Genomic DNA, 26,051 nt, shown 5'->3' with positions numbered 1-26,051 from the left:
GCGCAATCATGCGCAAATGTATACGCTATTTTATACACCGTATGTGCTGTGTGCCGCCTCCTTGATGTGTAGGGGTAACCGTGGGGAACTGTATGGGTCGTTGGCGGGTGGTGTTTTGCCTCTCACCATAAAGTTTGTGTTCGTTCATTACTGCATTTTCTTTCGCCTCTGAAAGCGAATTTTGAATACTTGAAGTTGATGAAGGGGAGGAGTGCAAACAAATAAGTGATTAGTCATACGAATGATGGATGTGATAACAGTGGTTGCAGACGCTGCCGCAGCATACTCGGCTCGTATTCCACCTTATTTTCTCCATCACTTTTTTCAATAGTTTGTAGAAAGAGTGCAGAGATGTGTCGGTGAGATAGTGACGTTAACTGCAATTGTGCCTATCGTGTCTGCACATGTGTTTATATTTACCTTCCCGAACACATATGATTTGGAAGGAGCGAGAGAGGGGGGCTTTTATTATGCTCCTCCCCTAAAAAAGAAAGGTGCCAATTGCTACCCCACCAGCGTTCGCTCTTCCCTACATCTGACTTTAAGGTACACGTCTGAACAGATAGTGGGCAAGTCCATAGTGGTAGAACACCCCTCTCGCAACTTGGTCACACCTAATTAACTTTTGCCACTATGGCCTCCAAAGCGTTCGATATTTATATGTCCGAATGCCATCTTTTATCCCGGTTTCGCCCAAATCATTTAATCGTCCTCCTCTTTCTTTCTCACTCTTCCTCTTGCGTGTTTCTCTTTTAATTTTCTTTTCAAAGCCAGATTTAGTCGGGCATATATATATATATATTAGTTTATTCACTTTGCCTTTCCTATCGACACTTTCCATAGACTCTTGCTCTACCTTTACGCTTTTTTGACGAACTCCTGCGGTTGTGGGGGGGAGGGGGGTGACCTCAGGTGTGCTGGTACCAGTTTCTTTTTACTCGGACTCGTCTACGTCAAGCATAGGTAATCGCAGCACCGTGAAGGAAAATCTGAAAGTGAGTGGTCGCCGTTTTTGACAGCTTACTGCATTAAGGACGTAGTGACGAACATATTTAGTGTGGCCTAGCGGAGGTAAGAGAAGGAGTGAAGGCTGGCGTTCTTGCCTTGTGTAGAGGACGACCGGCTGCGGCCACGGCACCACGATCCACATGCAAACGTTCTGGCCACCGCCAGGCGCCTAGTGTTTCTGCACGGCAATGTTGACAGCGCATACAAATTGATCGAGCGGCACACATTAGCGGCTTCGTCGGTTGCGGTGCAGCGTGACTGGCAAGAGGCCTCCATGACAATTTTGTCTTTGCACGGCCGCAACGGTGCCGACGCCCAGAAATGGTTTGAAAGTGGCCTTTTGCCATTCCCAGGTGGTCAGAAGTCCTTCGAGATGGTATCAGTTATGCCCGCATTGGTGTACCACCACTGTATGTTGTATTGGGCGAAGCTGGGCTGTGCAGCGCTACTGCAGGAGGGGTCTGTCGAAATGACGGGAAAGGCGGGGAGTGAGACGCTGATGTTTGTCGTGAGGAACATATGTTGTATCCAGATTGCGGAGTCGCCGCGATGTTTGCCAAATTGGCGGTTGCTGGATAGGGTGTTGGATGAGTTGTTGAAGCGGTTAGATTTTGTTGCAAACTGCGAGGATGGCGTCTGGTCTTTCGCCAGCACGACAATGAGACGCATGCAGTGTTACCTCCGATCAAACATCATACGATACCTCGAGGTCCGAGACCGCCCACTTGAGGGTCAGTGTGGGCTGCTTCGTTATCGAGGTGCATTTGATTGTGCAATAAACGGCGTTAACAGCAGTGGTGCTTCCGGCATGGGCGGTTGCCAAACGACAGATGAGGTGCATGTTGAAGTGTTGTCTGCGGAGACTCTCCGCAGCGCAGTTCAGGTGATGTGCGGATGTGATGGGGTGAAAGTCCCTTGCGGGGATTCATCCGGTGGGGTTAAGGACGGTGCCGATGCTCTTGCGGATTTGGAGCTGGAGGAATTTTTCTGCCGCTATTTCCTTTGCAGTGCTCCGGCAGCGTTTGATCAACCCACTAAACCGACTGTAAGGGAATGATTTTTATCGTCGTGCATTCTTAAAAAGAACAGAGGGCTTGTGGAGTTCGGTTGTGTGCTTCCGGCATCGTTTAAGTGGTTGTAGAGGGTGCTTCTGCTATTATCTGGCTTTTTCGCTCTTTTTTTAATTCGCTTCCTGTTTGCCCGCTACCACGGCTGGCCGCTGTTTGTGAACTCACTTCTCTGGAACTGCAAAGAGTTGCGCAGCGGAGGCTCGAACAACCTCCGTTAATTTCTCACATTCCCACCTCTAAACTCGCTGTTGCTTATTTCTCCATCTCTTTCGCATGTGGTTGCTGTTGAGTGGACAGTGCGCGTGGACTGTGCATTGTTTCTTCCTTCAACCCTTTCCTCTTTTCCACCTGAGCGAAAGTAGTAGTTTGTAGCAGAGGGTAAAGGGTGGAAGCAGCAGGAGGGGGTACCACTTGATTATCCCCTGCATCACCCTTATTCAGTTACGGTGGTTCGTCATGTTTACTGACAACGCTGCCCACACGTCACTTGCCTTCGAGGATACCCTTCCAGTCGAGGCCCCCGCTACGGCGAAGCGGTCTGAAATTTGTCAGCCGTTCCAACATGGCAAGTGTCGAAACGGTGCGGCGTGCCCTGAGCGGCATGTTCTCTCCCAATTTAAGTCCATGCGTTTGGAGGTCTGCAAGCATTGGCTTCGCGGCGCCTGCGTGAACGGTGAAAATTGTGTATATTTGCATGAATACGACGATCGTTATGTCCCTGCATGTGCCTTTTATCAGCGTCTCGGTGAATGTTCCAATCCGGAGTGTCCATTCCAGCACGTCGTGCAGGTGGAGCGGCAGCCGGAATGCGCCGCTTACCGCCGAGGTTTTTGTCCATTAGGTCCCAAGTGCCGGCTGCGGCACGTCTTCCGCCCACCGTGTGTCTTTTACCTCACAGGATTTTGTCCGTTGGGGCCGAAGTGTGCTTTGGGCCACCCCGTACAGCAGCTTTACAACCGTAATGACGTTAGTGAGCGGCTGCGGCAGCGGATGCTGATCGAGCGGGCAGACGATCCATCTTTCAACAAAAATGCCACATGTTACCGTTGCTTTGATCCGGGGCATCTGTCACCTAACTGTCCGGGTATGCAAAGTGGTTTGCTCCGGCGGTTGCTGATGGCTCTCCAGGAACCTGGAGAACAGTTGTACTTCCAGAGCGATGGACGTGCCGCGCGGAAGTGCTGCTTTTTCTGTGGAGAAGAGGGGCATGAGGTCCGTGACTGCCCCAAGAAGCAGAAACCCCAACAATGGGGAGGCCACCGTCGTGGTGATGCAACGGGAAGGCAGTAAGCTTTGGGAAATGGGTTCTCCCCCGTACGTGAAGGCACACGTCGCATCCACGAACTGTGTCTGTATGCATCATTTTATTGCAACGGGTTCATGCAGGCACAGATACGAAGGTTCTTTCAGTTCATGTCGGGAGTAAAGATCGCGCCCCCTTCTCTGCTACCACGTGCAGCGGTCTTCCCGCGTTTTCGTCTGCAGGTTACTCTGATGCTCTCTGTCAGTCGATTTTCCTGTTACTTTTATTTCTGTTACCTTTTTTTCTTGTTTGTTTTTGCTCTTCTCTCCATCAACAGACTCCCCTCACTATTTTTTTTTTTTGATGAGACGCACCTGCTGTGTTTACCGTCGGGTACTGCGTCGCCATTGGGCCAATACCACCGTTACCGAGGGCCCTTCACAATTGTCATCAATGCAATCCGCTGTTTCACTGAGTGGCGGCATGTGTGGGGAGGCGAGCTCGCTTGCCATGCAATTGCTGCGCAGGCATCGGCAGCAACAACATGAGCGTGCGCACGATTCCACACACTCATATAATCATGAGCCCGCTGTGAGTCCATTGTCTGGTTATGGCAAAACTGCTGTGATTCAGAGGCTGGCGCGGTTAACTAATGTGGAAGACGTTGGGACGGAGGCGCTTTTGAGGGCAACAGATGATGAATGGGAGAGTCGCATAGCTTTGGAGCGTGCCCCTACCAGACTTGGGGCACTGCGACGGTTGCAGTCCAGCGCATCGGGAAAATCGGTTTCGCGTCGTCGCAGCCGGGCCACCCGCAGCCTTGCGGGAAAAGAGGAGGATATTGGAGATGATAGATCATTGGTGGGGTTTGACAGCGTGCCCAGGCGATATGACGCCGTAGTTCCGAGCGGTAATGTACCCGACGCAGTCTCTGCAGCGGCTGCTTCTAAAAGTTGGAAAATGAACCTTGTGGCGAATCTAACTCGTAGCGGTACCCTTCGCGGGGTTACGGCATGGAATGAGCGATGTGAGCGCCAACATGAGTGGCAGCGGGTGCGGGAATTTATGTTTTCCGGTCGTGGGGATTCCACTAGGGTCGATTTACGTTGCCAACCAGAACATTCAAGGAGGGACAACTCTGAGAGTGCGGTGTTGTGTCCCAGTACCAAAGGGTTTTATACATCTCTTGCATTCCACCGCTACTGCCGCAGCTTCGGAAGCGGTAAAATTTCTTCTGAAGCCTTTATGATTGATCCGGCGCTGTATTATGTGCTGGGGAATTTGAACACGACTGCTGACGAGTCTCTGGAGGAGGTTCATAAAAAGGCGGAGGAGCTGCATCACCGCTACAACAACGAGTGCCACATGCGGACCGACACCGTAAAAGAAAATACGGGTTTGTGTCGTGTGTGAAGCTTCATCAGAATGTTGGTTCGATGATATGAGTCTAGTTTCTACTGCACATTTCTCCATTAGGTTAAAAACATTCTCGTCGTTTTTTTTTTAATTTTTTGGGCATGCTGCACCACTGTGGAGCTTAAATGCTCACCCACCCATATGCTTGTTGCTGGAGCGACGATGGATTTTGCGGCGGGTGAAACCCATGCGCGCACATAGAGTTTTTTTTTTGAGCGCAAAACACATAGAGAAAAAATGAATGTCCAACTGTTGTTGAGTGAGAGAGAGAGAGACGTGCTTCCTGCTGGTCAAATAAAGCCGAATCAAATGGAAGGGGAGGAAATAAAAAAGAAGTGAAGATGTGGGGAATGAATTACGAGGTGCCGTAACCGACCATATACTTATTTATATATTCTTGTTTGCTTGCATGACAAGGACGTCACTGAACCCAGGGTTGTGCTATGCGGTGCTTTCTTTTTGTTTTCTCTACCTTCCACAAATTACTCTCTCTCTCCGTGTGTGTGTGTGTGTGTGTGCTGTTATTATTTGTGATTCCACTCCTTTCCAGCACTTCTGCAGGATCCCGTCTTGCTACCTTCTGATTCCTAACTGCTTCACTTCTTTGGTTTTGTTTTATTTCGTATTCCTTCATTTACAAGGCTTGCTCTTTTTCTTTTTTTTGCATTAGTTCAGCAGCGCCTGTACTGCGTTTCAGTGGCAGAGGGAAGTTGCTGCCACTGAAACGCACCTCGTCAAAGACGCGTAATTATAAACAAAAGGAAGGAAAACGAAATAAAAACGAAACCAAAGAAGTGCGCGTGCCGGAAATAATAATAAAAAAAAGAAGGCAGTGAAACTCACTATAAGTTTGTTGTAAAGTTTTTCATTCCCCCAACCATCATCTTTTTTTTTCTTTCTGTCGGACAGGCGTCTGTAGATTTCAAGGGTTAATACAAATAGTAATTTCAATCTTTCAAAAAAAAAAGGGGGGGGGAAAGAAAGGGGAAATAACCAATTAAAAAGGCAAAGGGAAGGAAAGAAGGGGGCGGGGACGTGGCTCAAGTAGCACTCCGAAGCGTTTTTTTCCCCCCGGGTTGGGATATTTCCCCTTGTGGAAGAGCGTTTCTGTTTTTATTTTTATTATTAGTTTTAGTTCCTCCGTTTCGTCTGTTCATACGCTATAGAATATTTATTGGCTCGTGTGAAGGCATCGCTTCGTGTGACTGGAGCTTCTAGGGTTTGGAAGGTGGTGGTGGTGGTGGTGGTGGTGGCTCATTTAAGCAAGGAGTTGCAAGCTTCTTTTTTTTTTTCCTTCCTCAATTTCAATTTTGTTTACTTTGCTTGAGGTTGCTGTGTCTGGTTTTAGTGTGTGCAATTCCACAATGAGCTGCCTTCATGGTGGCGGGACTCCGTTGCGGGTGGCATTTCCCTCCCCGTGCATGGCGGAGTTTGATCGGATTCGCACTTCTATGGAGCGTGTGGAGAATTTGTTGAATGAATCAATGACTCTCCTTTGCGGTTACCGGTCGGTGCGGCTTGCGTGGGGTGAAACAAATTCAGTTAGTGGATTTAATGGCGGGAACTCGCCTTCTCCAACGGGTACCACTTCATTAAAGGGGTTTAGTGCGACATCGGGGAAAAGTAGTCGTCACCGCTCGACCTCATCGGCGGTTTCGGGTCCCAAACCCAAAGCGGGGAGGCCTTCGAATGCAGCTTTTGATATTGTGGACGACCGCATGGATATTTCGCTCACCGCCTTGCGCAACCGCATCCGAGCGGAGTTGAATGATTACTGCCGCTTCGGTCTCGCCGCTTGTTGCCACAAACCGGGTTAATATACGCCTCGCTTCTGAGGTTACAATAAAGGTACATGCCATCGGAATTCTAAGGGTTGTGTTTTGGATTGAACTAATGTTTACCGTCAGGTCGATATCCGTATGTGCATAAAATTCGTAATGTACGCAGATGTACCTTCCTACTTCGTTTCGTGCTGTGTTGTTTACTTTATTTTTATAATTTTTCTTTTTTCTGCTTGTTTGGTGCGTTTTTTTGATTATAGTGCTGAGTGTTTTTTTTTTTTTGTTACCATCTCTTGTGTTCCTCTTATTTCACAAGTTGCGGCACAAGTGTGAGGGCAGCGTTGCCACGTTGCGTGTTAAAAAATAATATGGCCTCAACTGCGACCTCACCACCGCAGTCATATTATGACTACCTGATGTAGGTGTGAGCATTTTGCAACCATCGTGTTAAGAATGTGCGGCCCCTGCTGCAGGTTTGTGACGTGCAATTTGCGTTTTTTTTTCCCGTCAGTTTCCTCTTGTAAAATGTTAACCGCATTGTGTGTTTCGTGTGCATTCCATTTTTAATGGCGTGTTTGTGTTTATGTATTTAAAATATATTCATGCCTAGAAGTGCCTGCGTGTTTTTGTTTGGCCCCCAACTGCCTTTATGACGATTTAAGTGTTCACATGAATTTGCATGATCCCATTACGCTTGTGGCCTTGAGTGCAAATTCTTGCTGCCTTTCCAACCACCTCAGCGGGTTAACCCCCTCCAAAGATTAATCTTTTTTTTTTTTAAAAAAAAAGAAGAACCAAACAAATCAAAAAGTTGAAGGCATTGTTTACATATTTACTTATTTTTTTAAAAAAAAATTAACTTGTCACCTATAGGAAGGGGGAAAAAAAGAAGAAAAAAAGGGAACAGGAAGGAGGAAAGAAGGAGGCAAGGGCAAACCTTTCTTTCACCTAACAGTGGCTGTAGCATCACGAGTAATTGGTATTTTCATATTCAAAAGAAAACAAGAGAAGATAAATAAAGGGAGGAAAAGCAATAGAACATAGAGGCAACGGCGGGGAATCAGTGAGGGGGCGGTGCCACTCGCTCTTCCTGCCATCCACCAGTAACGCCGTCAGCGGTGTACAAAAGAAAAAAGGGAATATATAAATATATTATAAGGGGAATATTTGGTACGAACACTTGACCTGCTGTTTGGAGTCCACGAAAATTCAACCGGATACGAAAGCTGCACGCAGGCCCGTAAAGGGGACGAACGAGGGTGGGCACGTAGAGAGTTCCATTGAATTGGAGAGAGATAATTGACTGGTTGAAGTGCCAGGCCGGGGACGGGGAGAAAGGAAAGAGGGAGCGTATATTTTGTTTTTACCACCGCATTAGTTGGAAGCAAGTGGGCCCTCGACTTGGTGCTTGCTGTGCTTCAACCCCTTTGTTGCGTTCGTTTCGTCATTTTCACAGTTATTTATTGTTATTATTATCATTACTGTTGCCGTAGGTTTTGTACCCTTTACCCTACCTGTCACACCCACAAAGCAGCATCAAAAATAAACGCTCGGCGGAATTTGAAGTTTGAGTGTGCGTACGTGTAAAGGTAAAGTGAGGGGGCACTCAGCAGTTTCTTTTCCTGCAGCGAGAGGGCGCGGGAGAGAATTATCGGCAAAGTATAGAAAAGAAAATTTTGTTCGGTTTGTTGTGTGTCGGACCTGTTGAAACTCACGGTTTTGTGGTCTCAGTAAGCGTACGGGAGATTAACACCTAAGTGGTGCCGTATATATATATATATATAAATATATATTTCCTTTCGTGGTCTACCTCCGTGATCCTTGGAACTCACTGTTGCTCCGTGAGCACATTTGGCGGAAAGTGAGAAATCGAGGACTGGACAGTAAAAGAAAAAAGAAGATAAGGAAAAACAGAAAGGAAATCGTGTAGCGTAACGCTGGGAGGTGGACTTCATCAAGAGTGTATTGCACTTGCAACACGCATCTGTGTACTCTCGTTTGTGTATATTTACCTATAATTAGTTGACTGCATATACGTGGGGGGGGGCATCATGTGTGGTGATTCCTTTGATACTTCTCCGTCCACGGGCAGTAGCCGCCCGCTTGAAGTGGCGGGTCGGGTTGAGGGAAGGGACCTCAATGAACTCGGTGGGCCCATGGCGCGCTTGGAGGAATTGTTGGAACAAGGGCATGACCTCCTTCACGGCGGCAGTATTGCGAAGTTACCCACGGCGACTCCATTCTACGAACCCGCCATGTCCGGAGGGATGGATCAAAGTTCAGTTTTGCAACAGTCTCACGAAAAATTACAGGAGCTCTTTGAAATGGCAAGTGGGTTGGGGCGCAGTCGCACCCATGATGTCAAACGTAACAAGCCAGCCGTGGGGAAGAATAGCGGTGCAGCTGGTCGTAACCGGCTGCTGGCGCGCGGAAATGTGGGAAATAGAGCCACCCCTTCGAGGGGATTGTTGAACAAGAATGCAAGGGGAGATGTGGACGATCGGGAGGATGTGTCCCTTGAGGACTTATGGAAACGCGTTCGGCGGGAGTTGGAGGAATATCGTAACAACAAGGGGCCATTCAAGGAGAGCGCCCCTCGTAGGCCTGTTTGGAACCCACGGCGCAAAGCCTTGTCACAACCGAGAATGCCAACAGCACTGTACAAACCAAAAAACTCCTTTTCAACGAGGCCAACGAACCGCGAGCGCAGCTTGTGGAGCCGCGCAGCCAAGCCACGAAGCACGACCGCCCCCCCTGCACCCAAAGTTTCTCGGGGGAATGTTGTTAGACGTAGTGTTGCTGCCTCACGGCGCCAAGATGGAAGCGGACCGTGGGAAAGGCTGTATGCTCTCGCGTCCGCGCATCAGGCAAAGCGAAAGATGATGGAAACGGAAATGAATGCGCGCAGAGGTGGCGGTCGTAGCCAGACGTCTGTCCAGCAGCGGTTTGGCATGCTTCGTATGAAGAGCGCTGCCCCCATGGGGTATCGCGGTGTTTCTGCTGCCAGTGGTGTCGGGAGCTCCTACCGACAAGTGTCCCCTCCATTAGGGCGTGTGGCATCTCGGAACCGTGGGTGGAGCGCTCCAGCTCGACCAGCAACAAAAAGAGAGCGGTACAACTCCCTCGCCACGGGGCCGGCGTGGACTTCCGCAATGAGGGCAACCAACACGTTGGGAGTGGGTAAATCCCCTGGAAACCGCAGACACACGTCAAGCGCGCTTTCCGGTAGCCTGACCAACTGTGGTTCAAAGGGGCGTAGCGTGGGAGGTTTGAGGAAAACAGGTACCGGGCTGCGGGACGGGGTTGGAAACCTGCGCCGGCGCGCAACCGAACTATCGCTGGGATCGTCGCCCCCAGAGTTTCAAGGTACGAGGTCGCCGAACTGCAAGCCCGGGTTTGAGTTGTTGAGAGGTCGGTCGCCCAGACCCCATCCAAATGGGACGTCTGCTCAAACGGGTTCGCCTACTCCCAAGTTCGTTAAACCAATAAATATGGATCGTATTCTTCTGGGCTCCTCCCCACGGATGTAAATATGCGCCCTGCCGGAAACACCGTGAGGCTGATGAAAGGTGTAACACATACATGTGGAGGAGTCATGACGAAACGATGTTGTATCAGAGGCAGGGGGTGTGGCCCTCTATATTTCTTCCCCCTCCCCCCTCTGGGGGAGTTTTTTTTTAAGATTTCCCAAACTGTGCCGTTACAGGCGGAGGGTGCCTCACTAGTCTGTCTTTTCCTTCCCTTTGGAAACACCAGCAGTTCTGACAGGGACGTCTTTCATGTAAGCTTCTGCGCGGGCCCCCGCTACCTTCGTCTGAAGCAAGGAAATAAGCTTTGTACACACCATTATTTCCCCATTTCTCTCCACGTTCCCCCTGTGCTAGCATCAGTGAGGAAAGGGAAGGAAAAATGTGATATATAAGGTCAAATCCACCTGCATAATGTGACTTCCCCCTCCCAACGAGACTCGAATCACATCGGCAGGTTTGGCGGATGTGTGGCCGAATCCCACCACCGGCTTCTGATCGCTTCGCGCCATCTGTTTCGACGGAGAGCAGTGAGATTCCGAGAGGGGATTTGGACAAGACGGGTTTCATGAAATGACACGAAGGGGACTGAAAGAAGCGGTCCGTTGGTTTCGAGAAGAGTGTCGCGCAGTTTCTCAGCTATCGTTAATTCAACGCCATGTTAAGTTTGCCGGGCTGCAGCTGTTGATAAAATAACCTTCGAGCGGAACCTCCCACCATCCATTTTCCAAACCGCCTTTTCGGGTTCTTAGAAGGCGGTGTGCCGGCGGCGGAGTTATTCCATCAACATGAGTGTTGCGGCTTGCTGGCACGGATCGGATGGCACTAATAAGATAAGATTACGCGAAACAGAGAGACAGAGTTACCCCCGACGTCACGCGTATCGGCGCTCCAGTTGTACTGTCTTTTTTTTTTTTTGACATAATACGGGCGTTTAAAGAAGACAGGGGTTGTGAAACTGTGCTGTTGTTGTTCTGCGTTCCCATTCCCGACACGAAAACATTTCCTGAGAGTGTCACACGCAATCCGCAATAACGGGTGATGTTTAGCGGACGGACGCGGCCTTTCTCCACCCTTGTATTTCATACCGTCTCAACACGGCGTTTTTTTATTTTTGCAAGGACGTTTCCTCCCTTTTCCCACGGACTAAACGGGCGCTTTGGGGCGGTGATTGATGACAGGAGAAGAAAATTCTTCGCGCATTTGCAACTACTTTCATTTTATATATAGTTGTTTTCGGGAGTAAATTTGCATGTGAGAAGTTGATAAACTTTTAGACGTTCATAAAAATACGTACTTGTCGTGTTTCGTTTCCGTTGCACTTTAAAACAAAAATATCAATATATTTCGAGCAAATTTTCAGTTCCGGTGATAATATAGGGCTTACGCATTACGCGTCAAAAAAATATTCTGGGAACCACCGCGACTAGGGAGATGGTTCAGTGGTACCCGCTGCCTCCCTCCTCCCCGATAGTTGGCCATTTTTGTTCCAAACTTTGGGTTGGCGAACTCATTTCCCATCACACAACTCAGGAATGGTACAGTGGTTAATATTTTTACGCTTGTGTGACTGGAGTTGTGTCCTTCACCACCTTTTTATTCTTTTGAAGCTTACGGAGAACTCTTTATCCCAAAAGCAAGAAAAACTTCAACGAACCACCGATTATTGTTGCAGAATGGCTCTTTACAGGTGGCCTTTTTGTGCCTTCAGAGTCGTGTCTCCCATTTTCGCTTTCACATTTTCCCTCCTCACACCCTTCTTCGGGTTTACAGCCGTCACAGTCGACTTCCTCCGGCGACTTTTCACTCCCTGGTGATTTCTCTTCGTTGAGTTCACCTTTGCTTTCTCTTTTCTCACGATTATTACTTACGCCGGAATTTTCATTGTTGTTTTCTACGACGTCTTTTGAGACGCTCGGGACGGCATTACCCTCGTCAGCAGGTTTGGGTGGTATTGCGACTTGCTTTCGTTCCAACTTCTCCACATTTTCCAGAATCTCACGCAACGTTTTTTCAGCTTCCATTAATTTATCCATTCGGGTCGCTGCCTTCGCCAATTTTACGTACCATGGTATTGACAGGATCCCATCATTTAAGTGGTTTGGATCGTATTTGACGCACCGTCCGTTTCCCGAAGTTTTCCAACCGTTGCAATTAATGCTAACATCGCCGTTGGTGCTTCCTAGCACTGTGCGGCGTGCCTCCGCTCTTGAGTCTAAGGGATTTTTCAATGTTTTCAAAAAGAATTCGGCTGACTTCTCAATGGAGTCTGTTGAGAGCTTTCCACCTTGATTAGTTTCTCCACATTTTTGCGCAAGGAACTTCCATCTCTGGTTCCCATCTTCCGAAGGAATCCAGGGGTGGTCGTTTGCTCCACCTCGACAGTCGGCGCAGCAAATCTGCTGAAAGTTGTGAAGTTCTGGCGATGTGGAACATAGGCAAAATAAGTCGATCACCAGTGACTTTCCTGCCTCCGTACCCGCGTCCGCCTCTCTGGCGCCGCAGATGGGGTCTCTACTCCCTTGTGCTTTAACAACGGCGTTGTGGTTCTCCCCGTAGAGTGCGTCCGTCAAGCTCCTATTTATCTCCCCCATCCCTACTGTTTCCCAAAATGACATGTTTTCCTCTCGATACTTCTCTGCTTGCTTTTGCAGATCTTCGAGTTCCTTTTTCCTGCTATCGGCCACCCCACTTTCGGTTAGAATTTTCTTCACTGTTCGCTTGACATTTTTCTCAACCTTCGTTGGTGTCTCACTGTCTCCCGCGAGATTTATAAACCTGCACAGGGCTTCGAACTCGTCCCGGTTAATTGGTTTTTCTTGTGCTTCACCAGCTTGAGAGATTGTTACGACAAATAGGATGCACCACCACCCACACAAACCCTCCATCTTGCTATTAACAGTTAAAGGAAAAGACACAGGTTCAAAGAAATGTGCACCTCCAATTTTGATTACGCTCAAAAGCAATCCCCAAGACGGCTGCCATCTCTCTCAACTTCGACGCATCAATAATTCAAATGGCACAAGAGATATTTATTTTTCGTTAGTGCGCATTTTTTCGGATGTTGATAAACACTTTTGTGCCGAAAGACAGTATATCACCGTCCCTATTGTTAGGAACTTGTTTGAGGTAATAGCCCCTTTGGGGAGCGGAATTTTCGCTGCACGGCATCCCCTCCCCCCTAACCCCAACCCTTTTACGTCCACACCAGGTTTCGTTCTTTTTTTGGTCGAAAAGCCGAGTGCACCGTCGGCATGGACCTCTTCAGCCTGGTGCCCCAAATGTTGGGTGTTATCCTCCCACGCCGTTGTGCTTCCCGTCGATGTTTTTTTTTTGTAATTACTATTTCGCCACCTTTCTCAGCCTGATTTCCCAAATAATTGTATTCCGCCCTCCAACTGAACATCATCTGCGCGGCGCACGAAAGCCTTTTCCCACACAGCCTGGTGACTTGCCCGCCCTATGTCTAATGCATAAACCTTTGCCATAGCGACCTTCTGGAATTACCATGGTTTGGACTGCCGGGCATCTTTAGTCCATGCACTTTCGGGTGGGGCGGCAAGTATTAACTTTGATCTTGGTGTTTTCTGGTGCTTTGGGGCCGTTACGAGCTCCCCACTGCTTCCCACGCTGCATTCGCGCTGTCCTTGGACTTACCTGCGGTGCAACCTCCACCCCCCCCGGGGTTACGTCTTGGGCGAAGCTCGCAACTCTTTTTCACACTGTTAATTTGTTCGTGAGCCTTAATACAGCGAAAAACGGAGCGCTTTCCAGTTCATATCGGTTTGTTATGCTATTTTCCCCCCCTTGAACCCCTCGCCTCCAGTGGCCGTATCTTCCGTCCTCTTTTCTCGTCCTTCCTGGAGTTGGTCCGTGTTGACATGATCAGCCTGTTCGCCATCTTCCTTGTTCCCTTGATTTGGCGGAGGTGCGCTGGTTCTCAAGTCGGTCACATCTCGTTTAACCGGTTTGCCGCTTTCGGCAGACTCGCGGTCACCACCAGCGGGCCTTGGTACTCCATCCGCATGTGTGTTCTGGTTTTCTGGAGATGATATTTTGGCACGCCTCTGCCGTACACGGTTTTACATCCTGAGAGTTGCCTGCCCTTGCAAGCGATCTTGTGACTTCCTCGAGGCTTCCAAACCCGTTCACCCCAACCGTCGTCAAGCACAGTTTCTGACTTTGTCGATATTTTTGGGTGTAGGGTCATTATGCCGTCTTCACACATTGCGCCGTACCAGTGCCTCCATCTTTTGCACATCCCTCTATAGTTCATCTTATTCAACCAGTTGCATTCCGTTTCAGTTATGCGGAGAACCGACGCCAGTCTCATTAAAGGTGCTTAAATCACAATGAACGTGTCGGCCGTCCTTCTTAAGTCGGTAAAAAAAAACACATACAACAAACGAACTTCACAGATACACGAGACCAAAACGCATTCCAAATCCTTATTGAATATCTCTCATTCCCTTTTTTCTTTTAGAATTTTCATCGTGCTTTCACGGAAGTTCTCCCCCACTGGTGCCACTACCGGCCACCACCGTGAAGCGCCTCGATTTGGTTCTTACCAGTAGATGTGGCTGAGAGTCTCTTCTTTAAACCATCTCGCCATATATTATTTTTCTTTTGTCTTAGATCTGCCAGTGCACGGCATGCGGCAGGTGGGGCAATAAGCCTCCTAACACGATAACTGGACAGCAGCATCTCAATGCGGATGATACTCCTGATGGCACACTGCCACGTGCCCAGGGACGGACAAGTGAAAAACGGTGTCCCAGCAAGACGCTGCAGGCACTTGGCTCCCCTCAATAAGACGGGATACCGGACGAGAGTGGCACCACGTTGAGGTGGTCGGAATCACCAGGAAGGTCTGGAGGAAACCAACTTGGGACGGTGCAGATTTGGTAAAGGAGTAATTTGTATGGGACGAGCAAAAGAACCCTGGTGCAGCCGTCCGGGCGCCATAGCTTTCCACGCTGTGTTAAATGAACACCGGGTGTTATGTGGCCTTCGTTCAAGATGAGTAAAAACAGCTTAGAAGTTTGAGGGCCGATTATCCCTCCCTTTAAACCCCTCCTTTTCACTACCGAGTACCAACCGCCACCGATGAGTGTCCCTTCGCTCACAAGGTCAATGAGGGTCCATCAGGTTGTGGAATGCGGGGGGTTGCTTGCGTTTGTTGTCTTGTTGACGTGGCCGAAGTCCTCGGTTCTAATACCGAAGTTTAAAACGCGGGTTGTGGGCTCCTAGTCTCACAGGGCGTGACGCCTGCGCCGTTGCTACAGTTTCTCACGGTCATGTTGGCATCAGAGTAAGGCGGCCGAAACCCTGCTATGCTGTGTTGGGTTGCCGTCGGACATTGACACTCGGAAAGAGGGTTTTTTGTGATACGCGGGGTTTAACTGGCACCACTAAATGTTATGGGGATGACAAGTGAGTGTGTCTGCCGACTCCATAGCTTTCTCGCCAGTGGTGTTCATCAACAGAGCGGCTTTCAACATGCGGCAGCAAAGGGAAATGCAACGATTGAATTACGTAATGGAGATAAAAGGAGATGGGTACCGTTACCGCCGAAGGCTTGAAACGCTTCCTTTTTGCATCCACGAACAGTTCCCACGACCAGAGGTGTATGGAGTCTTTCTGTTCTTGAGGCTTGGGTGACTGAGGGTCTGCGGTGGATGCGCTGATGCGCAACCCTCCATTGGAATTATGCATCTCCCTTCAGCCTTGGTTTACGGGAGGCATAAAGCGGCATTGGAAAAACCACAAAAAAAATGTTACGAAGAAGGGATTGGGGCAGTGTTGGCAGTGGCATATGGTCGCTGCGCCCTCACAGGTGCGATCATTAAGGGGTTGTTACGACCATGAATAAGAAAGTTGAATAATTTGGCCCCGCATTTATGCGCACAAGCGGGGGCATTCCCCTTCATTTTTCTGTGAAGCGCATGTACTCAGCGCTTGCGTCGGAGCCCACGAGCTCCGCCGACGCACCGCGCTCCAGTTGTGCCGAATAAGCCATGACAATGCGCGTGCAGTTCACAAAGGCATCTTCCGCAGTAAAGCCAGGTTGAAGGGACGTATGTGGCACCGATGAAAGGCGAATAATAAATGAAACGTTGTCTGTCACGCGCATATCGTGCGGATCATCCGCACAAGTGCTTTCGCCTTTTGCAGTGCCTCCATTCTCAGAGGTAACTTGCAGAAAGTTATTCGGCGCGACACGCTCGACGAGACCAAATAGTTTTCGTTCACCTAACCAAACATCCAAAAGGGGACCATCGTTGTTTTCAAATCGGGGCAGACATTGGTTTTCTACAGCTTCACTGAGGGCAGTGCGGGCATCTTCATCCTCCGTTAACACACCTAAGGTTAAGTGCATGCCGGTAGTGATTCTTCACGCCTGCTATCGTATCTTTTGCCTTTTGTATGTGTAGGTAGAGACGCAGAGAGCGGTCGTTGTGTGATCACTTAGCTGTGAACGACACCCATTACACACAAAACAATCGAACAAATCGAGCCTCTTTTTTTTTTTCTTTTCTGTTGTACAACCGCGGGAAAGAAGTCGCCCGGCGGCCTGGGCCTTGCGCCACTTGTTCCTCAAAAGCCACATCTCCTGTTGAGGCGGCAACGAATTCCCCACTCAAATTTACCCCACAGCATATTGCACCCAATACAATCATTAATGACACGTGCTCCGGGTATGGCAGTTACCAACACGTTTCACTCATGATAACCGTTAGTAAGTTGATCCACTCCACTCCACTCCAACCACAGATAAACACACAAACACTTAGTGGCCTTATTCACTTTACTTTAATCTTCGGCTGCTCCTCTCCGAAGCAATGCCTTCCCTTTAAGGTGTGTACAAAAATCAAAGTCCATTGCGTCAAGGCATCGCAACCTTGCTTGTGTCCACTATTCCGAAGCCTATGGGAGGATAAGGGGAGGGGGTCCCCTTAAATAACAAAGGGTTAATAAAGAAAAGATGCCTTGCTCCATAACTCGTGTATATCCTTTATTTCCCCATACGGGGATGAAGGTATGGGCGCTGTAGCCTTCCCCTATCCGCTTATTGAAATAAATCTCTTTTTGTCTTCTTATAAAGGCTTCACCGGTCGGTGTTTCTTCAACACCTTCGCAATACCACAACGCACGTCTGCTGCGGTAATAGTTATACGTGGAGCCTTACGGCAAGGAATTAGCGATAGGCTCTTACTGTTATTATCATCAGTGGAGTCGTGCTCGCCATGTGTCGAATCCGTACCGGGCACCAGCGAGCAAAACACTTCACGAAGAACTTTCCATTGGTTCGGCTTTGCCGCTTCTGTAGTGCCTTCGGAAGGGCTGCTGTTCGACTCGTCTACCCGCGGACGCTTCGCACCCGACGTTGCAGCAACCGAGGTGGAAAAAAGTGTCACCAGCTCCGATACGTCTCCTACTCTCGACTGCAAAATCTCCCACAAACCTAAACATCCCCACGCCTCAGCACGACATGCCCCAACTGGTTTGGGGGTTTCAGCGAATAGCGGCGCCTCACGCACCTCCAGCGCCGCTTCGTTCCTACTCGATTTTTGTTTTTCTATGGCCTCCAACTCGTCGGTGAGACCCAACCGGCACAGTGCCGCAACGGACGCTTCAACTAACACATCGACGAGAATGCGAGCCGAGCGGGACCTCCACGCCTCCGATGAATTGTCTTTACCATTGGCATGCTTCTGCGTTTCCTGTTGGGCCCCGCAGTAGCTATGCAGTACAGAAGCTGTTCGTGAGTATATAATGCTAATGAGCCGCTCCGCCTCTTTGCGGCGCGCCTCCCTCTGCTCTGTCGTCTGATACCTCCCGCCGTAATCCATGATGGCGTGTACGGGACATGGTAACCACACTGAAGCGACATCACCGAGCCATGCACGAGAGCGCGGTTGATTTGGTTGCGGTGAGAGTGGGGGAAGGGGTCGTATCGCTAACTTTGTCTCGCACATAATGTAATAACTGTGCTGTTCGGCAAAGCACTCGACTGCGCGAATGTTTTGTTGCACCTTTTCAGAAATATTATCCGCCGCTAGAAAGGCCCGCCGTTGCTCATCATCTTTTTCATACCACCATTTGATGACGCTCAGTGGAGGCATGGCAGGATTGCCGTCGCTAACCTGCATATTTCCAAAGCCTAGATAAAAGGGGAGGGGAAATGTGAGCAGGCAGAAGGGGGAAAAAAAAAAACGCGTCATGTACAAATGTGCGTAGGCGCTAATGTGAAGAGTTGATCGTGGAAACACGCATCAGCCAAAGAAACAACAGCAACAACAAAGGTTGCACTCTCGACAGTTGCCATTGGCCGTTTAAAGAAAAAAAGAACAAGAGGAGGGGAGCACCTCCCTTAGCGTATGGACCCATTACCTACTATTATTATTACTTTTTTTTTCAAACCACAGGAAAGAGAGCTCCTCCCCGACCAAGTCACCGGCGATGGGAACCCGTCAGGGGGTCGCCACACAGGCACCTTCTCGCCGGCCTCCGTCGGCAGCCCATCCCTCTCTTTTCGCTCAAACCCTTCGCCGGCACGCGTATATGTGTGGGTTCTCGAATGATATATGCATTTGTCACGTAAATGCAGACGCAACTCTATACGACTCACCGCCGACCTCTTTCCCTGGACACCACTCATACCAGAACACCCCTGCTGTCTGCGCCCATCGGCTTCTTTTCCCCTTCATCGTTATTGGCGCCACCTCCACCAGCGGGGGTCTGACCCTGCCGCTGGGCTACGGTCACACCATGCTTCCTCGCGTATTCGTCCATCGCTGCTTGCTTTTCTGTCAGCATCTTGTTCAGCTGCGCTAACGCCTCCTCGATACCCTTAATATTTTCCACAAGCTCGGGTAATATATCTGCAACTGTGCGTTCAATGAGCGCCCCACCCACAAGGCGATGACACCGGCGATCACCGTTCAGTGGCTTGAGAGTATCCGCCACCAACTGGTGCTCATGCAGCTCGTTCTCCAGTTCGGAGATGCGTGAGTCCATGGCGAGGCACTCTTGACGGAGCTGCTGGTAGCGCATAACAACTTCCTCTTCTGTGGGTGAGTTTGTTGCGGCCATATTTGACACCCTTCTGTTGTGCACCTACTCTTGTCGTCGATCCCTGTTTCTACTGCTGGGGTTCCCTACGCCCGCAGAACACATTTGGCGAAAGGACGATGGGGTAGAAAGACCAAAAAGAGATAGGGAGGGAGAAACTATGATGGTTCACTACCCTTGTGGAAGGCACAAGTGCGTGCCAGAACGAAGACATTAACAGATGACACCTTAAAGAGGGGTATGACACCCAACAGTCATCGAATGCAGCCCTTCCCTCCAATCCTACGCATCGGGGTGTTTGCCGAGAACACACGGTGGTGGCAGCCGCATACGCTCCTCATGACTACACTGCGGTGTTTCATGCCCTCTCTCGAGGAACGCAGCAACCCCCACCTCCAACCTGTGCCGTCTCAAATCGTTGTTGCGCATCTTTTCGTTTGCCAACAACAGCAAACGACGCACATAGGAATGCTGACCTCGTGCATAGTTCACCCCGTCAACAACCAGAGGTATATCCAACCCAACCCCCGTTGCATTTCGGATGGCGCAAACGACTCGCTTCCCCGGTGGCGTCACCCCACTGTTTCGGAAACCGGCTTCGGTTGCTGCAGCTGTCAGTAACCGCTTCCCGCTCTCCATCGTTCGGCACGCCACATGCATCACGAAAGGTTCCATCTTAAGTGTAACAGTGCCAAACGAGGGAAGTGGAATTGGTGCCAGGACCCCAGTTTGCATCCAAACACCGTCCAACTCATCCTCATCTCCGTTGAACTTTCTTTCCGCCACCTCACGCACCTGTGGTGAGCTGTGGGTGTTGGAACTATCCTCGGCCTCGTCTCCGCAGAGACCTTTCACAATTTGGTTTATCTCTTCCTCCGTTAGCTCACCATGTTTAACCACAAGCCACCCCAAGGCATCTTTGCTCCCCCGCTTCCCCACAACCGCTGCGCTTTTTGTACTGGAGCTGCCATTCACAGAATCATGAAGTGTCTCCAGGATGGGGGTGCTATGGAAGAGGGCGATGCGACCACTACAACTGCTGACTGTGACATAATCTTGGTGATTGTTTAGTAACTCCATCACTTTTAGGCACTTACGATCAACCCCACCTTTTGGACTATGGTCGCACATGTTGCTTGAAAGGTTCGACATCACCCGCTGTTTGTGTTCCTTGAATTCTTTGTCACCCTGCGCCAAGTTATTTTTTGGGCGCACACACCGCTCTTTAGGACATTGGGAGGTTCTTCCCTTCCTCTCCCTCCCTTCGCCCTCCGTGTTTTTTTCAATCCTGGCTTTTGTCGGTTCGCTGTCCTCCATGTAAGCGGCACACGCGTCTGCCATCAAGTCGAACATGTTTCACACCACTTTGGTAGTCCCTAAATCACCTTGTCCAAGGGTAACCATAATGATGAAGTGGAGGGCAAAAAATAACAAAATGACATACAGAACACATCATTCACATATTTGTGCAGAAGCTCGCAGAATGAAACGAAGGAGAACCGGGATAGAAAATGGTAATTAAAGACCTCGGGGGAGGGGACTGTGTGTTTTCGTGAACCGTTCTTTTTTCGCTCTCCTTTCCCTCCTTAAAAAAGCAAGGGCAACTTCGTCTTAGAGGAGGTTTTAATTCTGCGTGTCTGCCCACCCTGAAGCACAAGTGCAACAGTTCCCCCACACCATTGCAATCACACGGGACACGCCACGGAATAAAATGGCCAAAAAGGGGTTTCACACTTTGCAATCTCCAACAACAGAAACAATGACAATGATACAGCGGCAGCAGCAGCAGAAGTACTTACATAGTCGTTTCATCAAATCGATAAAATGAGTGACTTAGTGGGTTCAAACCAACCAACCCTGCACTTACTAGCCGTTGTGAATGGCACTTGTGCAATGTGCTAAGCTGATAATCATCGCACGGTTTCTAAAGTCCCCACCTTCTTTTACGTATCCGTCTTCGTCTTTGCTACTATGCAACCTTCGCGCCCCAACTTCCAATATAGGGATAGAATGCAAATAACAATAATAATAATAATAACAAAATAGCTCCAAACAGACCCCGCGAGTTTATAATCTCAACAGCAAGTGAGGGATGGCGTTTCGCTGGAGAAGTTGTCTCCCCATAGAGACTTCATCTCCTCATCGTTTTCATTCCTTCCCTGCTCCGCCCTATTGGAGATGGACAATTGAATTGCAGCCCACCCACGGCTCCGCTTGCACATCCTTCCCCCGAGGCGCTCCGTATCCGCGCTCGCTGAGCGCACCGACGGAGAAATCGGAGCGAAGTGCGTGAAGGCGCTTGACGACCGCATGCTTCGGGTTGTGTGTCCTGCCTCAAGGGCTTGCATTGACGTAGGGTCGTGGTAATCATCAACATTTGCATCATCTGCATCAGTGTTCCTATTCTGACAGTCTATTCCGATAAGGGAAGTCCCAGCGACCATGGCGTTGGTGATACATCCACATTCACTGGAATTGGTTGTCGGTTCCTCACTTTGTTTATGTGGCACAAGAAGTGAGTTATCTCGTCCGTCCCATTCGTCTGTACACACTTGAAGTGAACTAAGTTTCAGTGTTGTAAGAGATTCTGCTGATCGGGACCGCCTAACCTGTGTGACCAAGGAGTTGCGCTCACAACAGTGGCAACGAGAAAACAGACTGTTATGCATTCGGTGCTTTTTCTCGTTTCGCCGATGAAGAAGCAAAGCAAGCATGTGTTTGCCGCTAACGTTCGAATAAGGCATATTGTAGAGGTGTGCGGCACTAGTTACTTCTGTTTCATCGTCCCGGCGGTCGATACCTGAATTGGTACCGACTTGGGCTCTTGCAGTGGAAGTTTCTTCACCGACACCCACGTGCTGCTGAAACCCCGGGGCGACATTGAAATGATGCACTCTGTCTAACAGACGCGTATGAACCATCATTAGAGACTTGTCAACATTCGTGTTGTTTATAAGGTTCACGTCAAGACGTGCCGCCTGCTCGAGTAGATGCTGCTGAATTACTCGGATGTTCTCGAAATTCGACACATATTTGTTGCGCGTCGGCGAGAGGCTCATGGACTTGGCCCGTGTACAGAACCGCTCAAGATGTCGTTCCCTTTTCTTTATGTACACTAGAAAGGAAACGCACAGCACTCCCCGTGTTTGCAACTCAACCATCTTGCGATGCATGTAATCCGGCAACAAATGAACACCCTCAACGACCACTGTCTGATAGCGCGAAACAAACTTTTCCAGTGTGCGATCAAGCACCGGAAGAACCGTCGCGCACTGTTTCTCATACGCTGCGATAACGTGCTCAGGTCCATCCCCGTCAAGGTTGCCGTTACACGCATTCCCACCGCCTTCAAGAGATGCTACCGGGTTTGAATGAGCGGCGTATGTAGACGTGAAGAGTTCCGGGAACTCGCCACCTGGCAGCGTCCGGCGAAGCGCTTGTCGGATAGTGTCTGTTGAAATAGTCGTGGAAATACTCAGGTGAGTTGAAATGAGACTGGATAGCGTACTCTTTCCACAGCCACTCGTTCCACCGCAAAATACAACAAGCGCGCGGCGCTGCTGGACAATGGCCTGCGCTCCATTCCACCGGGGGAGTGGGGAGAGAGTAATGTGTTCTCCCCGTAATTCCTGTGCGAGAAACCTCTTGATGCAGCAGTGGAAGCTGTCTGCATCGACAATTAGAACATATTTTGTTTGTGAGCGTGGCACCTGGTAACTTTCGGCCACGGTTGAAGTTATGTGATGCTGCAAATCAACGATGGTAGACACAAAGTCCTCAAGGGGAACCGCTTTTCCCCTCGCGACGGTGCAGCTCCCCAAACTTTCGCCAGCTGCCAGTAATTGCGCGACCCAACGAAAATCTTCGTGCCGGACCAATATCGCAATTTCTGCGGCGGGAAAGTGACTACTACACTGAATACTACTGCCATCGTCCAAAGTGGTCCCCTCCGGCACCTTTTTCTCATCGATGGTATGTTGTGAGCAGTTACAGCAAAGAGCAAGGAGGCTCCCCCACAGCAGCCTTAGCGCTTTGGGACAGCGGTGCTGCTTTACGCCACAGAACAAAAGCGACCTTTTTATATCTAACCACGTTAGAGCGTGTTCGGGCGGCACTCCAAACGGCTTACGCGCCATGACTGAGTTGACCATTCCCATTTGCTGGGGGCCGCCGGAATGCCTCCCTGGCGTAAACGCAAATAGAATCAGCTCCTGAAGAATTTGAGTTGTGGCCGGGTGGGCGATCGCTGCAGCCAACGTAGAATGTGACTGACACCCGCTGTTTTCAAAGTGGCAAGGACCACACACAGCGCGGTAGCACTGAGAGGCTTCCAGTGGGGAAATAAAACCATTCCCAGTAGTGCTCCCTCGTGCATGCTGTGAGGCAGCCTCTGTCACGTCTGTTGTCTTAGTCTTGGTCTCCACCTCGGTTTTCATACCTTTTACCTGATCCCTTTGCCGAGGCCTTTCTGCCTCCCTTTAGTGCAAACAGTATAATAAGTGAAATAAAACAACGGTGTGCGTGCAAGACAATGTCGAGCCATTTAACTGTGCGTAGTAATCACTTTACAGTTGTTTCTTATGTTCTCGTGCAATACAAAACGAGACCCCACGTACATAAAGGAGTGCGGCCGCGCGCGCAAGACTGCATACGCGCAACCAGTCAAAGATTGAGAACCCCACATAACAATCTTCCTCTTCTTTTTTTTTTTGAACGCTATTTTTCGTTACGTACACCAAGTAACAAAGTGTTTCCCCGTTCCAGAAGCGAACGATCGGATGACACCAGCATGGATGAAACGGCAGGGTGATAACATTTCTCGAATGGTTTTGGGGTGTGGTGGATTATGTATAAGATCCTCGGCGTAAAACACGTGGAAGGGTGAGGTGCTAACGAACGAGATGAGAGTGAGGGGACGGAGCATAACCGCAGAAGAAACAATGAGAGGGATCTTGACGGGTGGATTGATTAAAAAAGAAAAAGAAACAGAAAGGCGAGAGAAAAAACCGAGAATTCAAATGTGCGTCAGCTTCATGACACATCGGAAAGCACATGGGCGGCACCCCTGTGCTTCCTTCAAGAGCCTTCTCCCGCCCCACGCTTACGTTTCTGTTAGCTCCATGCGTATGACGCGTAGATGAAAAGAACATCCAAAGTTACTGGACACAACAGCTACAGTGTGAAAACAACAGCACATCGTGGGACCCACGCAAATTATATCTCTATTTATTCCATTATTAAATATGCTTCTTTCCATGCCCTTCTCCACTCCGCGCACCGACCTTCCCCTTCTCCCCTTTGCTTAAACAACAGAAAAGAGATTGAAGGGACTTGTTGACTGCATTTCTTCTCGTTTTCCTCCCCCCCCCCATGCTGGGATCGGAAAGGCGAGAAGTGCCAGTGAAAAGTACCCGGTTCACCACTCAGAAGCACCAATGAGGCGCACACAAAAAGAATAAATTCAACTGTAGGGAAACATCACCTCCTTCAGATTATTCCATACCCCACGGTTAAACAACCCCTTTAGGTCGCTCATCAGCATCTTACTCACCTCTTTACGGTATGCCTTATCCTTTTTGCTTCCCACAACAATCGCCTCTGCCGATGGCCTTTTCAGCGCCCTCAGCCGTCGGGGTGGTCGCGCTGCGACATTTTCAAGCACGGAACGCACGTTTTGCGCCTCCTCGTACACATCTGTCGCTGTAGGTAAAGTGGTGATAAAGTCTATTGTTGTGTCTATTTTGTTCATGTCGTTGATGGTAACGTTTGACACCACAAATGACATTTGCTGCAGCCAAAAAACCGCTAGAACAACAGTGATGGGAGCGGCAAAAATAATCAAGAAGAGCACCAAAGGATGCATCGTCGCGATTGCAAAGAGGCGATGGATATTTGTTATGCGGTATGTGTATCCGTTAGCGAACCTGATGGCCGACACCCACAAACCTTGCGCTGTTAGAAACTGCACCACCATTGTGTACAAATCCCAGAGTCCCCATATACATTCGATGATGTGTATTAGGAGAAACAGCAAGAACCAACGGTGGTTACCCTCCGCCACGTCGTTGTTTATCCACGGGCAATGATGATCATAGCGCCGAACACAGCGGTTACACATCCGACAGTGTTTGCTACGGCTGGGGCGGGGGACATTACAGGTGGGGCACTCAACTCCACAACCGCGGGTGCTATCCTTTCCGTAAAGGATCCCATCCACAACGTAGCGCTGACCCTGCTCCTCTTCTGCACGAGGGGAAAGTAAAAACTTCCGATATTGCATTCGCTCCTCGCCCTTTCTTGTTGCTTCATGACCCTTTTTCATCTGTGGCTTTGCTCCACCAGCTGTGGCAAATGCACGCTTTTGAGCGTCCTTTTCCGACCGCGATGTGACAGTCCCCGGGTCTGAAAAGACGGCAGCGAAGTAAACAACTTCAGAGAAAAGGACGAGCCCCCAACTAACCATTTTGGAGAGAAGTGATGCCTTGAGTCGCATGGCAACCAGTGCTAAATATGCAATCTCCACAGGCCATACGAGGATGATGTAGAGAATAACTAAACCCCAATGACGCTCATTCATAAGGTAGTGGAAACAACGACCACACCGGGTTTTCATGAAGCAGCTGAATAACCCACCGCTGGTTCCACTACGGCAACAACAGCAACTGACGCACGCATGTGGGAGCTTCACCATGCCTCGGTATAACCACCCAACAACGCCGTTACGGTGGTAACGTGAAGGCCCCATGATACCGATATAAAAAACAGCGATTACAGAAAGAATAGTGGCCGAAACGACCGCAAGAGGGCCGAACGATTCCATTTTGTCAGCCACTGGGAACCAATATGAAGGGTAGTTTCGCCGTCCTCAGCTGCTGTGATCAGTACTAGGGCTAGTAGCAATTCATACCAAATGAAAAACAAAACAAAAGAA

General features: G+C 49.5%; 12 protein-coding genes across 12 annotated transcripts, besides 7 other annotated features; 5 read left to right on the top strand and 7 right to left on the bottom strand.

Annotated features, from left to right (window-relative positions):
* Nucleotides 1–1,282: 1,282 nt before the first annotated feature.
* Nucleotides 1,283–2,065, top strand: Tb11.01.4610 (hypothetical protein, conserved; the record flags this gene model as incomplete). Its single annotated transcript, XM_824245.1, has 1 exon — nt 1,283–2,065. The coding sequence occupies one exon, from the start codon at nt 1,283–1,285 to the stop codon at nt 2,063–2,065; it is 783 nt and encodes a 260-aa protein (XP_829338.1).
* Nucleotides 2,066–2,534: 469 nt separating this feature from the next.
* Tb11.01.4600 (cleavage and polyadenylation specificity factor 30 kDa subunit) lies at nt 2,535–3,368 on the top strand (the record flags this gene model as incomplete). Its single annotated transcript, XM_824244.1, has 1 exon — nt 2,535–3,368. One exon carries the CDS (start codon nt 2,535–2,537, stop codon nt 3,366–3,368), a length of 834 nt encoding a protein of 277 aa, XP_829337.1.
* Nucleotides 3,369–3,684: 316 nt separating this feature from the next.
* On the top strand, nt 3,685–4,734 carry Tb11.01.4590 (hypothetical protein, conserved; the record flags this gene model as incomplete). Its single annotated transcript, XM_824243.1, has 1 exon — nt 3,685–4,734. The coding sequence occupies one exon, from the start codon at nt 3,685–3,687 to the stop codon at nt 4,732–4,734; it is 1,050 nt and encodes a 349-aa protein (XP_829336.1).
* Nucleotides 4,735–5,234: 500 nt separating this feature from the next.
* Nucleotides 5,235–5,255: a microsatellite.
* Nucleotides 5,256–5,964: 709 nt separating this feature from the next.
* Nucleotides 5,965–5,990: a microsatellite.
* A 111-nt stretch (nt 5,991–6,101) lies between these two features.
* Tb11.01.4580 (hypothetical protein) lies at nt 6,102–6,554 on the top strand (the record flags this gene model as incomplete). The annotated part of the gene is made up of 1 exon (XM_824242.1): nt 6,102–6,554. The coding sequence occupies one exon, from the start codon at nt 6,102–6,104 to the stop codon at nt 6,552–6,554; it is 453 nt and encodes a 150-aa protein (XP_829335.1).
* A 731-nt stretch (nt 6,555–7,285) lies between these two features.
* Nucleotides 7,286–7,306: a sequence feature (AT_rich).
* A 40-nt stretch (nt 7,307–7,346) lies between these two features.
* Nucleotides 7,347–7,377: a sequence feature (AT_rich).
* Nucleotides 7,378–7,389: 12 nt separating this feature from the next.
* Nucleotides 7,390–7,449: a sequence feature (CT-rich).
* Nucleotides 7,450–8,284: 835 nt separating this feature from the next.
* Nucleotides 8,285–8,311: a microsatellite.
* A 258-nt stretch (nt 8,312–8,569) lies between these two features.
* On the top strand, nt 8,570–10,048 carry Tb11.01.4570 (hypothetical protein, conserved; the record flags this gene model as incomplete). Its single annotated transcript, XM_824241.1, has 1 exon — nt 8,570–10,048. The coding sequence occupies one exon, from the start codon at nt 8,570–8,572 to the stop codon at nt 10,046–10,048; it is 1,479 nt and encodes a 492-aa protein (XP_829334.1).
* A 1,622-nt stretch (nt 10,049–11,670) lies between these two features.
* Nucleotides 11,671–12,933, bottom strand: Tb11.01.4560 (variant surface glycoprotein; the record flags this gene model as incomplete). Its single annotated transcript, XM_824240.1, has 1 exon — nt 11,671–12,933. The coding sequence occupies one exon, from the start codon at nt 12,931–12,933 to the stop codon at nt 11,671–11,673; it is 1,263 nt and encodes a 420-aa protein (XP_829333.1).
* Nucleotides 12,934–15,971: 3,038 nt separating this feature from the next.
* On the bottom strand, nt 15,972–16,424 carry Tb11.01.4550 (hypothetical protein, conserved; the record flags this gene model as incomplete). The annotated part of the gene is made up of 1 exon (XM_824239.1): nt 15,972–16,424. One exon carries the CDS (start codon nt 16,422–16,424, stop codon nt 15,972–15,974), a length of 453 nt encoding a protein of 150 aa, XP_829332.1.
* Nucleotides 16,425–17,142: 718 nt separating this feature from the next.
* Nucleotides 17,143–18,270, bottom strand: Tb11.01.4530 (hypothetical protein, conserved; the record flags this gene model as incomplete). Its single annotated transcript, XM_824238.1, has 1 exon — nt 17,143–18,270. One exon carries the CDS (start codon nt 18,268–18,270, stop codon nt 17,143–17,145), a length of 1,128 nt encoding a protein of 375 aa, XP_829331.1.
* Nucleotides 18,271–18,703: 433 nt separating this feature from the next.
* Tb11.01.4520 (prefoldin subunit 2, putative) lies at nt 18,704–19,141 on the bottom strand (the record flags this gene model as incomplete). The annotated part of the gene is made up of 1 exon (XM_824237.1): nt 18,704–19,141. The coding sequence occupies one exon, from the start codon at nt 19,139–19,141 to the stop codon at nt 18,704–18,706; it is 438 nt and encodes a 145-aa protein (XP_829330.1).
* Nucleotides 19,142–19,402: 261 nt separating this feature from the next.
* Tb11.01.4510 (hypothetical protein, conserved) lies at nt 19,403–20,473 on the bottom strand (the record flags this gene model as incomplete). Its single annotated transcript, XM_824236.1, has 1 exon — nt 19,403–20,473. One exon carries the CDS (start codon nt 20,471–20,473, stop codon nt 19,403–19,405), a length of 1,071 nt encoding a protein of 356 aa, XP_829329.1.
* Nucleotides 20,474–21,135: 662 nt separating this feature from the next.
* Nucleotides 21,136–21,161: a microsatellite.
* Nucleotides 21,162–21,195: 34 nt separating this feature from the next.
* Tb11.01.4500 (hypothetical protein, conserved) lies at nt 21,196–23,556 on the bottom strand (the record flags this gene model as incomplete). The annotated part of the gene is made up of 1 exon (XM_824235.1): nt 21,196–23,556. The coding sequence occupies one exon, from the start codon at nt 23,554–23,556 to the stop codon at nt 21,196–21,198; it is 2,361 nt and encodes a 786-aa protein (XP_829328.1).
* Nucleotides 23,557–24,581: 1,025 nt separating this feature from the next.
* Tb11.01.4490 (hypothetical protein, conserved) lies at nt 24,582–25,940 on the bottom strand (the record flags this gene model as incomplete). The annotated part of the gene is made up of 1 exon (XM_824234.1): nt 24,582–25,940. One exon carries the CDS (start codon nt 25,938–25,940, stop codon nt 24,582–24,584), a length of 1,359 nt encoding a protein of 452 aa, XP_829327.1.
* Nucleotides 25,941–26,051: the final 111 nt, after the last annotated feature.

This window comes from Trypanosoma brucei (assembly GCF_000002445.2).
Source record: "Trypanosoma brucei brucei TREU927 chromosome 11 chr11_scaffold01 genomic scaffold, whole genome shotgun sequence".
Classification (NCBI taxonomy): Eukaryota; Euglenozoa; class Kinetoplastea; order Trypanosomatida; family Trypanosomatidae; genus Trypanosoma; species Trypanosoma brucei.
This window is presented reverse-complemented; position numbering and strand designations above follow the sequence as displayed.